Source organism: Crocuta crocuta, unplaced genomic scaffold (genome assembly GCF_008692635.1).
Source record: "Crocuta crocuta isolate KB4526 unplaced genomic scaffold, BGI_CrCroc_1.0 scaffold218, whole genome shotgun sequence".
NCBI lineage: Eukaryota > Metazoa > Chordata > Mammalia > Carnivora > Hyaenidae > Crocuta > Crocuta crocuta.
Window position 1 is genome coordinate 8152970 of NW_027533170.1, and position 14639 is coordinate 8167608.

Genomic DNA, 14639 nt, shown 5'->3' on the forward strand with positions numbered 1-14639 from the left:
ATTAACAGAATAAAGAACAAACTGTATGATTGCTGCAAGACTCAAAAAAAGAAATCTGGCAACATCCAACACCTTTCCTGAAAACACACACACACACACACACACACACACACACACACCCCAGACAAGGAACAGAAGAGAATTTCCTCAATCTGATAAAGGACATTATGGAGATACACACAGCTAACATCATGTTTAATCATGAAGGGATGAGCGCTTTCCCCCCATGATCAGGAACAAGACTTCTAATCAACATTGCCCTGGAAGTTCTAGCCAGGACAAGCAGCCAAGAAAAAGAAACAAAAGGCATCCGGACCTGAACGGAAGAAGTGAAACTATCTCTACTTGCAGTTGACATGATCTTATATAGAAAAACTCCCAAAGAATCTGCTGAAAAAACTATCAGATCCAATAAAGACATTCAGTGAGATTGCAGGGCACAAGATCAATATAGAAAAATCATCTGTTATTTCCGTGAAGTTTATTCTATGAATAAACTGGATGTGAAACTGAGAAGCTATCTACAATAGCATCAAAAAGAAGGAAAAAAACCTTAGTAATGAGTTAGGTAAAAGAAGTGCAAAATGTGCACACGGAAAATGACAAAACACTGCTGAAATAACTTAACGATCCAAATAAAAAGAAAAACATCCCATGTTTATGGATCAGGCTGTCAATATGTCAACACTCTAGATTCAATGTAATTCTATCAAAGTCCCTGCTGGAGTTTTGCAGAAATTGAGAAACTGCTCCTAAAATTGATATGGACACATCCTTGCCAACACTTGTTATCTTTTTGGTTCTAGCCATGCTGACAGCTCAAAGGACAGGAATAGCCTAAACAATCTTGAAAAAGAACAAAGCAGGGGCACCTGGGTGGCTCAGTCGGTTGAGCATCAGACCTCAGCTCAGGTGATGATCTCACAGCTCATGAGTTTGAGCCCCACATTGGGCTCGCTGCTGTCAGCGTGGAGCCTGCTTCAGATCCCTTCCTCACTTGTACTCTTTTCTCTCAAAAATAAAAAAAAAAAATCTTTAGACGGGGCGCCTGGGTGGCTTAGTCGGTTAAGCGTCCGACTTTCGCTTAGGTCATGATCTCGCGGTTCGTGGGTTCGAGCCCCGCTTTGGGCTCTGTGCTGGCTGCCAACTCAGAGCCTGGAGCCTGTGTCAGTCTGTGACTCCCTCTCTCTCTGACCCTCCCCTGCTCACGCTGTCTCTCTCCTAGAAATAAATAAAATTAAAAAAAAATCTTTAGAAAAAAAAGGAAAAGAACAAAAGAGGAAGAGTCATGCTTCCATACTTCAAAACTACAGAACTATAGTAATCAAGACCATGTGACCCTGCTATAAGGAAAGACAAATCTATTGATGGAACAGAATGCAGAGTTCAGGAATGAGCCCTTACATGTGGTCGGCTGGTTTTCAACAAGGATGACAAGATGATTCAATGGAGAGAATGGTCTCCTCAATAATGGTGCTGAGATGACTGGATATCCACACGCAGAGAAGAATGAAGTTGGATCCCTACCTCACACCTCACACATAAAAAATCAACTGCAAACGGATCATGAATGTGAGGGCTATGCTCAGAATACAACACAGAAATACATCTTCTTGACCTAAGGGCAATGATTTCTTAGATACAACACCAGAAGTACAGGCAACAAAAGAAGAAACACAGACGCACTGGGCCTCATCAATACTGAAACCTTTTGTGCATCAGATGATACTGTCATGAAATTGAAAAGACAACCCACAAAATGGGAGAAAATGCTTGCATAGGATACATCTGATAACCCCGATAAGGGACTTGTATCCAGAATATATAAAGAACTCTTATAACTCAATAATAGAAAGATGAATTAGAAAATAAGCAATTAGAAAATAAGCAAAGGATATGAATAAGCATCTATCCCCCCCCATATATATATATGAATTGCCTCCAAGCACATGGTGAAAAGATGCTCAACATCACTAGGGAAATGTATTCAAAACTGCAGTGAAGGGGTGCCTGGGTGGCTCAGTCGGTTAAGCGTCTGACTCTGATTTTGGCTCTGGTCATGATCTCACAGTTCGTGGGTTGGAGCCCCCCGTGTCGGGCTCTGTGCTGAGTGTGGAGCTTGCTTGATATTCTTTGTCTCTCCCTCTGCCCCTCCCCCACTCATGCAAGTATGCACAAGCTCGCTCGCTCGCTCTCTCTCTCTCAAAACAAACAAATAAAACCAAAAACCACAACAAAATAACACTTCACACCCACGGGAATGGTTACAAGACAAACACAGAATGTAACAAGTTACTGTGAGGAGGTGGATAAATCAGAACCCTCACAACAATGCTAGCTTGATTGTGAAAAAGTGCAGTTGTTTTGGGAACCAGTCTGGCAGTTTTGCAAACCGTGAGACACAGAGCCACCCTAAGATTCAACAATGGCACTCCCAGGTACGTATCCAAGAAGAGCGACACACCCACCCATAACTCGTACAGGAATGTTCATAGCAGCATTTCTCCTAAGAGCTGAAAAGTAGAAACAATTCAGATGCCCCTAAACTGATAAATGGATAAATACAACACAGTGTTATTTCCACAATGGATTATTAGCCACTACATGGAATGAAGTAGGGGTACACACTAAGACATAGACACGTGCTACAGCATGGGTGAATCTCAGAAACTTTATACTAATTAAGGAAAGCCAGACCCAAAGGACGCATATATATGAGTCCGTTTATACGAAATGTCCAGGAGAGGCAAATCTACAGAGACAGAAAGTAGATTCGTGATGGCTTGAGGGGAGAGGGGGGTTGAGGGGAGAGGATGAACCAGAGAGACTGCTAAGCAGTACGGGGCTTCTTTGGGGAGTGACCTCAATCTTCTAAAATTGGATTGTGGTGGTAGTTATAGGATTCCGTGAATATACCGAAAACTACCAACTTGGCGATTTTAAATACGAATCACATCTTAACGAAGCTGTTGGTGGGGGAGGGGAGGAAACCAGGCAGCCGGAGGCCTGGGTCTGTGTTTGACGGCTTGCTAACCCTGGTTTGAGCATGTTGAGGGAAATATTTTCTTTATTTTTTTTAAGTTTATTTATTTATTTTGAGGTGGGGGGTGGGCAGAGAGAAAGGGCATAGAGAATGTCAAACAGGCTCCGCACTGTCAGGTGGGTCTCGATCTCACGGACTGTGAGATCGTGATCTGAGCAGAAATCAAGGGTCCTGACACATAACTGACTGAGCTACCCAGCTCCCCTTTAATTTTAAGTTATTGATCATTTAGATAAGCTATTGGTGGTGTCATGGGAACATGGAGATGATCACATCTGGAGAAACTACTATCCACTTTGTTTTCTGATGTGGATTTCAGGGCATTTCAAGTTTTCTCTGTCAGAGCCTGATTTTAAATGCTCTCTGGATTGGCAACACTCAGTAACCGTTGCTATTGACATTCTTACTTACTGCAGGGACAATATTCTGAGCTGCATGTTGCCTTTGATGTTGTCAACATTTCATGTCAAGTCAGAAAGAAGTTTAAATGCTTTTCCAATGTGCTCATCAGATTCATGCCCTCTTCATTAACTGGATTGTCAGACATTTCAAGAGCCTGTCCTTTCCCTTTGATATTTATCTCTTCCTCCTAATAAATGGCTGCTTTGGGTTTGATCTGAAACCTTTTCTTGTTACAATTAATTTTTGTGTTTTTTTTTAATTTAACATTTATTTATTTTTGAGAGAAAGTGACAGAGTGTGAGCAGGAGAGGAGCAGAGAGAGAGGGAGACATAGGGCTCCAGGCTCTGCAGCACAGAGTCCGCCGAGGGGTTCAAACCTATGAGCCCTGAGATATGACCTGAGCCGAATTCGGATGCTTAACCAACTGAGCCACCCAGGCGCCCCTACTATTAAATTTTGGAAGTCGGTGTTACTTCTCCTGATTTCTTTACTCTTTTTCCTCCTCTTCTATTAATTTTTATCTGAATTTTCTTTACTACATAAATTTGAAAATGACAAAAGATGGTACTTTCATGCATCTGTCCAAATCAGAAGTCTGTAATTTCTCCCTTATTTTCTTATCAAAGAGTTTCAAAACAACTTTCAAAGTCACAGTTCAAGTGGTGTATTCAAGCTTCATCAACGTTTTGAATAAACTTTCTGCATCCCATTTGCACTCAGCTTTCTCTCCTGGTCTCTGAAAATTTATTTTAGCACCCCTTATATTTTGAAATCCATATGCTGTGAGGCATGGACAGCTTTTTAACAAGCAGACCATCTGGTTACACTTAGCCTTTTTAAAGAAATACCCAAGTTGGATCTGTGTTTAAAGGGGCCCGTGTGCAAGATAAACTCCAGAAGCAAACATAAACTACTGCCAAAACGGAAGCTGTCGTGACCTCAGGTATAGCCAAGGCATCTTTTCCGCAATGATCCGGGGACAGTGAGCTGCATACCACGAAGATTCCGCAGTGACCCTGAATGAACTGGTGTGGCAGCGGCCAGAGTGTCTCTAGATGTTATTCCTGCCCCTGGACAGCTACAGTCAGTAACTTAACTGGCCACAAAAGAAACTGAGACCATATACATAAGCCAGGAAATAGACCCCAAACGCAATTTCTCCTTAGCCGAAGCCACAGAGCCCCCACTGCGGCTCTAATGCCAGAGCGAGAAGTGTATTGGAGGGGAAGGGGATGTGAAAAGAGAAGTGATCTTAACTGATTAGAATTAAAATAAATTACTTCTGCAAACTTTATGAAAACACACGAGCAGCATCCTAAGGGGTCCAACGGAACTGTGAGGCGCCAGGGCAGGCACATCCTAAGATGTGGACTCACCCCTGCTCTTCTCTCAAACCCTTCCACGGGCCCCTGCTGCAGCAGGATTCAGGCTGGCTCTTTAACCTGGCATCAGCACCCCTGCATGACCCGCTCCTACTCGCTCCTCCTGCGTCATCTCCCCCCACCATGCCAGGCCCGGACGCTGACTGCTCTCTGGAGAGGCCATACTTGCCTCTTTCCTCCCTGCCTTTGCCAATGCTGCTGTTCAGGAAGCCCAACACTCCCCTTCCTTCCCCCACATCCGGGCAGCAGGTGCCAAAGAGACACCCCGCTTCAGGATTGAGGCTCTCGCTCCCCCAGCCACCAAGCGTGTTGGCTGCTCATGCTCACAGTTGAATCCCTCTCCAGGAAATGCCCTCAGCCAAAGAGCGCTGCCTAGCCCAGCCATTCACGCCTCTTTCCTGGGGATAGCCATAGCCAACCATGGGTCAAGGTTGGGCACAGATCTGAGAGGCCAGCCCGAGCTTTGGGTGGGGTCTGCTGAGACCCATACCGTGGCCATATTGCTGTTTGATGCCTCACTCTCCCCACAGATGGTGATCCTGCAAGCGTTCCCCAGGGAGATGCCTGCACTCGGATCTCTGTCTTAGAGTCCATTCCAGGGGCGCCATGCTGCCACCTCTGCTCCCACGTCACTGCCACATTTCCCTCCTGGGTCTCCTGTCTCAGACAAACCCCTCCCTGCTTCCCCTACCCCAGTGCACATCTCTGCTTGGGAGCCTGCCTCAGTCCTTCTTCCCCCCTCCCTCTTTCCTCTCTCCCTCCCTCCCTCCTTCCTCCCTCCCTCCTTACTCTCTCCCTCCTTCCCCCCTCCCCCTCCCTTCTTCCTTCCTCCCCTTCTCTCCTTCCTTCCCTTCCTCCCTCTCCCTCCTTCCTTCTTCCCTCTCTCCCTCCTATCTCCCTCCTTCCCCCCTCCCCCCCCCTTCTTCCTTCCTTCCCCTCCCTCCTTCCTTCCCTTCCTCCCTCTCCCTCCCTCCTTCCTCCCTCCCCCCTTCTTCCTTTCTCCCTCCTTCCTTCCTTCCCCTTCTCTCCCTTCCTCTCCCTCCTCCCTCCTTCCTTCCTTCCTCCCTCCTTCCCTTCCTCCCTCCCTCCCACCTCCCTCCCTCTTTCCTCCCTCCCTCCCTCCCTTCCTTGCACAGGCCTCTCACCCTTCCCAACCTACTGACTCCCAGAGCTGCCTTCCTACCAGTGTGAGCCCTTGTGAGGTGTGACAGCAGCTGCCCCTCTCTAGATTCTCCTTCCTGGGCTCTGGGCAAGCGGTCAAAGGCTCCACCATCATAAAGCTGGTGCACAGATGGCAAGCCTGGGGTCAGGCAGATGTGGCTGCAGGCCACCAGTGCTGTTGGTCATGACCTTCCAGGCCACGGTTACCTCATCTCTCACCCCAAAGTGCCCCTCACTCAGCCATGGAAGGGAAGGAGAGAACCCCCAGAAATGCTGGCTGGTGGCCCCCAGCTGGGGGTGCAAGGTGGGGCCAGCAGGCAGGGAAGAGGGCCCAGGTAAGGGGATGCTGTGGAAGGAATGTTCGCATCCTCCCCAAATTCTTATGTCCACACCTAAGCACCAGTGTGACGGCATCAGACCCATCACATGACCCTGTGGTCATGAGGGTGAAGCCCCTTATGAGACTGGTGCCTTTATATGAAGACACGAGAAAGACAATTTCTGTCTCTGAAACACGAGGGCGCAGCAAGGGCAGATGGCATTCTGCAGCCCTCGCCAGGGCCTGACCAGTCTGGCACCTTGATCTCAGACTTCCAGCCTCCAGAACGGAGAGACACAAATGTCTGCTGTTGAATCCCCCAGTCAGTGGCATTTTTATTACAGCACCCGGAGCTGACTCAGACACAGAGGAGTGAGTGTCCCTGGCATCTCTGAAGGTTGTGACTGGGGCCCAACTTCCAATCACTGCTGGTGGAGGGCACCAAGGGCTAGGAGGATGGGGGAGGCCCGACAGTGGTCCCCTTGTCCCTGTGGGACAAATCGGTGCCAGGCCCAGAAATAAGGAGCTGGGCTCAGGACAACTGAGAACATCCAGCGTGCAATGGACCACCTCCTGCACACACTCGAGTCCGAACGCACAGAGGCAGTACACATGCTTGTAGAGAGCGCGACACACGCAGGAAGAGAGGAAAATCACCCTTAGTTCCACCACTCAGGAGCTATCTTTCCAATATGTTGTTCATTTCCTCCTGGATGACTATGAGCACTTAGCATCACCCCAAACGAGCAATTTCATACTCCGATGCCTTGGTGCTGTTATTTTAGAAAACAGGTTTAAGGTCATTAAAATGCTTTATGAACATAAGCTTAAATGCCTTCAAATACTTCATACAATGGAGAGGCTGAAACATTGAAAAGCACAAAGCTGCTTGTCCTGAGTGAATCCTGGGCCGGTGACAAGCTCGAGGGGGGTGCGTCCTGGGGTAATACCGTGGAGAATGCTGGTGCATCCAGGCAGGGCCGGGAATTCTGCTGGGTTGCTCTGAAAGCCCGAAAGGCAGATGACCTGTTTCAGGGACGTGCAAGTTTAGCATTTCTGAACCACTGAGGTCCTCAGCCTTCTTCCACTCGCAGGCATGTCCCGAGTGGGCACCATGTGCCAGGAGCCTGAGCTGTGAGGATAACTGAGTTGGACACTTTGGTGACTCGCCTGAGGGACAAAGGCTGGCTCACAGTCACATGGTGAGGAAGGAGACCCAGGGCTTGAACTCTGGGGTCCAGATCCCGGGCTGCCCCTGTCACTATGCCTGCCTGCCCATCCTCAACTATGCAAGGGAAACACAAGGCATGACACAGGGGCATCGCGGGGCCCGGACACCAGGCCCGTGTCTCCGAAATTGAATTCATGAAAATGGAGGGTGGGTGTTGCTTCCCAAGATGCTGTGTGTCTTTCCTGCCAACTCTTTCCTGCCAACAGACATGCTGAGGTGGGAGCCATCTTTGACCCCCCCTCTGCTCCGACCCTGGCTCAATCAGGGAGGGCATGGAGCCCACTAGCCTGGCTCGGCGGGGCAGAGGCACCGTGAGGACCCTCTGTGCTTGGCTTGACTCTGCTCTCAGACATCTTGTCTGGTAGCAGATCAGAGCGACGTCTTCAGCACGCTGAACAGGGCAGGACAGGGAGATGCCATCACCCTAGCCTCCTGGGGAGCCGTGGGCAGTCACCAAGTTTTTTGTTTTCTGGATTCTGATGCTTTGAGGTTGGGAGCCCTGCTGACCCTAAAGGGACTGCCCCTTCCAGGATTAGCCAGTTTCTAAGGATAGTGAACAACTCACCCAGGAGTGGGATTTTTAAATGCAAACCAATCAGTCCAGAGCTGATGACCCAAACACTTCCTCTATCAGACTCTCACATTCAAGGTCAGCTTCCTCTAATCGGATCACCCAGGGGCAGGTACAGGATGGTACCGGATGATGATCCTCCTTCCCATGGAAATTATTCACACTGACCAATCCTAAGCCACCTTACCCTGCCTTGCCTGTTCCTTTCTACAGAAGCCACAGCTGCCCCCATGCTTTGCCTCCTGGCCTGACCCACTTCCAAGCATGGCCATATTTCCAATCATGGTCCCCTGGGACCCTTCCTTCAGGATCCATGAGAAACAAACTATTGCCTCACTGGCAATCACCTCTGATCTGTTGGCCTTACTCACGTCACATTTGATATAAATAGGCTGTATTTTGAAACCTAAGTCCTCCCTGTCTCATCTGCCCTCCCTGGGCTTCCTGACCAGGCACCCGCCCTCTAGGATCTCCCACCTGGATTGCTCCTCTTGCTTTTTGGGCTTCAGCGGGGGTCACTGACTGGGAAGCCTCTCTGGGTTCCCCAACAGGCCACTCCCTAGCCCTGTCCTCACTGCCTCTCCATGCTCATGGCTGACCCTCACAGACAGTGAGGTCTGAAGGAGGCCAAGGGGCAAGACACATGCAGTGAATGTGAATGAATGAATGAATGTATGAATGAATGAACATGGATCTCAGGTGACCAAGCTCCTCTCTCAGCCACACCTACCTCTTGATTCCTTGGGGGAGCTGCATACCACTGGCCCTCACTCCTCCCCTCCTTGATCCTCTTGCCATCACGCGGCCCTGAACCCCAAGGGTGCTGCTGACATCCCCTGCCTACCCGGTCCCCACAGGTTCTGACCCTGAACCCAAAGGGTGGAAGATGTTGTTTCATTTGTTTGCTCTCTCCAGGTCATCTCTGGATGTGGAATGTAGATACAGATGGGTCTGTTTCTGGGAAATTGTAGAAACACGACACCAAGTCACCAGGGGCATAATGTGGCTGTGGAGGTCAAGAGGGGACAACGTGCGTGGGATGAGCTGCTGGAGAATGTGGACAACGAGGATCCCAGGAGGTCACACTGTGTCCCGAGACTGAGCTCTGTCGCCCCCTGTGGGGGTGGGGTGGGGTGGTGGGGGTGTGGCGGTCAGAGGGACAGGGATAGCTGAAGTCTTCATAGCCACGCCCCTGGATGCCTGAGATGTCCTGCTCCCTCTCCAAATGAGTCCACATTTCTGCCTGTGCCCTCCTCACTCCCCTCTTGCAGGAAAGGGGAAGGTAAGGAGGGCTGCCTTCCAAATAAAAAATCACATGCAATAATGAGAAAGACTGGAACATACAAACGCACACAGGTAGAGGAGTGTGACAGGCCCCAGAAGGTGTGCCCGCCTCTCCCTGTGCCCCTGCACCCCCCCCAACATCCATCAAGAATCCCTGATGTGGATCGGTTTTTGCCCTGTGCTCTTGTGAACCAGGGCGGCCTGACCCCCGCCCAGCCCCGCCCCGATGCCTTCAGCACTGCTCTGTATTTCACAGAGTGAAATTTTATTTACTGGCCCAAACAACAAAGGGTCCCACCACCTAACATGAAGGAAGCGCAGTGGCCAGATCAGTGGTTCCTACATACAGAGAACAAACTGAGGGCTGCTGGTGGGGTGTTGGGTGGGAGGAAGGGCTAAAGGGGGGAGGGGCATTAAGGATGCCACTGGCTGGGATGAGCACTGGGTGTTCTATGTAAGAGATGAATCACTACATTCTATTCCTGAAAATAAATAAATAAAATAAAATTTGATTCACAAAACAAAACACTAGACAAAAAAAAACCCACACCAATTCCCAGGTCCTCAAGCCAAACTTTGTGCACAGATGTTCGTAGCAGCACTATTCACAACTACCGAAAGGTGGGAAAATCCAAATGGCCGTCAGTGGATGAAGGATAAACAAATTGTGCTCTAGGCATATGGTGGGAGAGTATTCAGTCATAAAAGGGACTAGAACACGGACACATGCTACAATACAAATGAACCTTAAAAACATTCGACAAGAGAAGCCAGACACAAAAGGCACATATTGTATGATTCTATTCGTGTGGAATTCGAGAAAGGGAAAAATCCTTAGAGACAGAGGCAGATTAGTGGTTGCCAGGCCTGGAGACAGCTTAATGGGGGAGTCACTGCTTTAGGTGGTCTCCTTTTGGGGTGATGAAGAAGTTCTAGAAGTACATAATGGTAACGGGTGCACAACGCTGTGAATGTACTAAAAGGCCACGTAATTGTATACAGTGGTTCAAAGGGCAAATATTACAAAATTAAAGTATTAATCTTATTAAAGTTAAAAATTAAAAAAATAATTAAAAAATACAACAAAGCAAAACAAAACAAAAACCAAAGGAATTCCTGATCCTTACCCCAAACCAAAATCTTTAGGGATGGGCTGGCAATCTGTATCTTGAAGAAGTTCCACCAGGAACTAAAATTAGCCAGAATTTAAGACCTGCATGGAGGGACCACAGGCCCAGATGATTTGGGGGCCTTTCTAGGCCTGATATTGGGGCACAGGCGCCGGCGTGCACTCCCTGCTCCCCATCTGCCACCGCCAGGTCAGCTGGACTTCTGAGGGCTGAGCCCTGGAGGTCTGTCTTCCGTGGTCTGTCACCCACCCTTAGGCTCCACTGCATAAGCCAGCCCCCAGCAAGTGATTGGCTGAAGAGTGAGCATGTGGTCTCATCAGAGCCTATGAGAATCAAGCCCGGAGTTTTGGCAGAAAGGACAAGGTAAGAAAAGCCCACCTTTTGTCAAATTGCTAGAAGGTGAGAAGTGGGTCTGGGGTGGCTGGCAGGTGCAGGGGCGGCCAGCCATGGGACCCTGGAGCCGCCTCAAAGGACAAATGTGACCACCAGGGGGCAAACACGGAGGCCCCAGGGATGGGGTAAGCCTGATGCTGGGGCTAAGGACCCCGCGGCCCCTGGTTCCCAATGCTGGCCTGAAAGTGAGGTGACAGTGTCCGTGGGGGGACAAAAGGCTGCCAGAACCCCGACACTGCTCCTCAGAGTTGGGGGTGCGTGAAGCACAGTGAGGAGCTCCGAGACACTAGGTTTGCACCAACAGAAGAAATAGTAGGCAGGAGGCAGGGGTGCCCTCAGAAGGCTCCCCCCGCCCACTCCGCCTGTGCTGCGGGGCCTGTCCCTGGAGATGAGGGCGTGTCACACTGCCGGCCTTCTGCTCCCACTCACCTTGCCAGGTGCACACATGGTCCCGTCGAGGGGGGGGCCCTTCTTGGTCTTGCAAAAGTAGGGGTTGTCAGGGTGGCTGCACCACAGCTGCTTGCAGGGGTCGAAGGTCCGGAACTGGAAGACAGCAGGGGCAGCTCACCAGGCTGCCTCCCACTGCGGGGCCCTAGGCTCCCCAGGGTCCCCTAGGGTCCTCTTGGATAGGGCGGAGTCAGGCATGGCTTGGTGCCCATGGTGGCCCATGTGTGGTGCCCGGAGCTCTATACGATCCTGAGGCCATGACAACCTCCAGCATGCAGTGGCTGCTTCCTGTCCCTGTGGTGGCTGCGGGGCCTCCCCAGCCACTAGTCCGTGGCCCCTGAACCTGCCATGGAGTCTGGACGCACAGCTGGGAGTCAGTGTATGGGGCAGAAAGGCTGGTGGGCATCCCTGTGGCCCAGGTTCCAGTGGCTGGTGACTGGGAGCAGCTGTCACTGCAGGGCCCTATGGGCACCTACTGCCCCCCTGCTGAGGCTTCCACCCCCTAAAGCCCTCCTGAAGCCCTCCCCTCTGCCCTTCTCTTGCTTTAACCTTGGCCTTTGTTCCCTGGACCTCACAGTCATTTCTTCTCTGGCCTTTCTGCTCTGCTGTCCCCATACCTTCTCCTCCAGGATGTCCCTGAGGGATTCAGATCTGGCCATGCCATCCCCCTCTTTAAACATTTCTAGAACTTCCCATTGCCGTGAGAATCGAGCCCCACCAAGGTCTTTAGGCAGTCATGCAAGAGCTTAGACCACCAAGTCCACCACTTGCTCACTGTGTGGCCTTAGGCCTGTTATTGAAGTCCTCGATTTCCTCATCTGTAAAATGGGAATACTTAGCTTACTTCCTTCATGCATTTGAGAGGAGCATAAGGTCAGATGCTAAGACACTAAAGCTCTCACCATACTGCCTGGGGCAGGGTGGGCCCTGATCAGCAGACTGTCAATCCTGATGGCTGGGGTTCCTGTTGCTGGCCCGGTCCTGGCACTAGACCCTAGGAACAACTGCCGGGTCCTCTGTACGCTATGTTCCCTCACTTCTAGGCCTTTGCCTATGTGATTCCTGCCTTCCAGAATATTCTCTCCTCCCACTTAGCCTTTATACCTCACTTCTTTCTTGGGGAAGCCCTCCTGCAGGCAACGCAGAGGCCTCACCCGTGCCCGCCCCCCATCCCTTCTGATGCCCTGGTCACCAGGACCATGTCCAGAGTTGCCAGGTGGGCAGTGGGTGCTGAGAGGGTGAGGGGCAGTGGGTGTACAGGGAGATGCTGCCATTCTGGAAGCCTGCTCTGGCCTGCCCTCCAGAGCACCCCAACACCAGCTGTCACCTCAGAAGCTAGCAGGTCAGGGTGAGGTGCCCCCTCCCCAGCCCCCCAGGGGGGCCCTGACACTCACCGCGGTGCACATCATGTAGCCCAGGCCGAAGTCGAAGCGGCACTGCTCGTTCATGGAGTAATGCAGCCCCGGGAGCTGGGGCAGCGCCGGCCAGTCGTGGGCAAAGGGGTCATCCCGCAGGCAGTCATAGGAGCTATGAGGAGACACGGAGGTGCCACAGGGGGCCTTCAGTGGGGAGCGTCCAGCCCGTGGGCAGCCGCAGCCATGGTGGTGGGCCTGTCTGCACACCCCAGCTCTCGGCTGTGCTGCCACGGTTTCCCTGCTGCACCTCTTTCCCTAATGTAAGCTACTCAAGCATCCCATTAAAGGTGCAGCTGCTGTGCCCACTTTCCATTCTAGGCAGGGGCCCCCTAGCAATGGGATCCCCCCCAACACACAACACACACACACACACACACACACACACACACACACACTGACCCTCACTGCTCTCCCTCTCTGTCTCCTGTGTCTCAGGCTGGAGGGCTGAGGCCTGGGGCTGGGCCCAGGCACATGGGGCATGGGGGAGGGGGTGCGCATGCGCCTTCCTAGAGCTGGACCAGGGCTGCGGGGTCGCTGCAGGCCCCGGGTGGTACTCACTGCAGGTAGCGGCTCAGCTCCTGCTGGCTGCAGCGGGACCAGTGGAAGCGGTGGAAGGCTGCTTGCACCAGCGGCGCCATGATGCTGCCCAGACGCACCTCGTCGCCACAGCGGTTGCCCTGCCCGTCGTGCTCCATGCCCAGCCTGTGCGGGGGACCGATGCAGCCTCACTGGACCCTCACCTTGGCCGCACTGACCTGGCAGCTGGGGGGCCGCCCCAACGTCTCCCACCGCCCCCCACCCCCCTGGCTTTCTCTGGTCGGTCCCGAGCTGGGTTTTCTCTCGCTTCTTAAAGCCAGTGACACTTGGGGAACACTCAGGACCCTGCCCTCCAGGAGGCGCTGTTTCGTGAGGCCGCAGTGGAGGCGGAGGCATCCGCAGCCCGGAGTCTCCACCCATTCAACCCAGTGGGCCCTAAGAGGGTCACAGTCAAGCTTGCCCGGCCCCCAAATTCAGGCGCCTGGGGCCTGCACAGCCGGGTGGGGTTGTGGCTTCCCTGCCCCCAGCTCTCTAATTCTGGGCGAGGCTCCCTCAGAGCCCCTGTTATTCCTGTGTAAAATGGGGTAAGGAGCGCCTCCCCCCACCCAGGGGCTTGAATGGCATAATGCCTTGAAGCCTCCAGCATCCGCTTGGCCCTTGGATTTGTTCCCTCAGTAGTATGTGGACCTCGGGCCTGCCCTGTGCAGCGCTGGGGTCAGGACATCACATCCCAAGTGCTTTTCATACAGAGGAGACATTACATCTCAAGTGCTCAGGGCGCAGCGGAGACCTAGGGAGCCCCAATCTTCCCCACGCAACGAGGACAGCAAAGCCACTTACACGTGGCCGGTCTCATGGGCCACCACGAATGCCGAGGAGAAGCCATCCTCGTGGTTCAGAGTACAGCTGCGGACGGGGTGGCACATCCCGGTGACAGGAGCGTAGCCTGAGAGGAGACAAAGGGCGGCTCTAGCTCCCAGGCCCACCGCCCTGCAGGAATCCGGGGTTCTGGCCCCAGTGCCTGCCTCCCCTCACCACCGTCCCCTGAGCAAACAAGCCAACTGCCCAGGAGACGCGTGGCCCCAGGCAGCAGCCCTGCCCATCAGTGTCCACACTGCAGCTGGGGTCAGTGTCCCAGGTCTCAACTTCTAGGACTCCCAGTCCCCCAGCAGCTTTCTGCCTGCTACTCTCCTGCACGCCACTTCCCACCTTCCCACTTGGCTGAGTGACCTTTTGGCCCCTGGGCAACACATCCCATCCACCCCTCCTCCCGCAGCTGCTGGAACCCTGGCCCTCTGAACCCACTCCCTCGGGAAGGTCTTC

At 52.2% G+C, this 14639-nt stretch overlaps 1 protein-coding gene across 1 annotated transcript in view; it reads right to left on the reverse strand.

Moving 5' to 3' along the window:
* Positions 1-14639, reverse strand: part of ADAMTS2 (ADAM metallopeptidase with thrombospondin type 1 motif 2) — a 235338-nt gene that overhangs the window by 27850 nt on the left and 192849 nt on the right. Inside the window, exons 7-10 of the mRNA XM_077746330.1 lie at positions 14157-14262; positions 13338-13481; positions 12759-12891; positions 11347-11460 (exon numbers count right to left, since the gene is read on the reverse strand). Coding sequence (XP_077602456.1) covers positions 11347-11460; positions 12759-12891; positions 13338-13481; positions 14157-14262 — 497 coding nt within the window. The remainder of the gene's footprint in view (positions 1-11346; positions 11461-12758; positions 12892-13337; positions 13482-14156; positions 14263-14639) is intronic.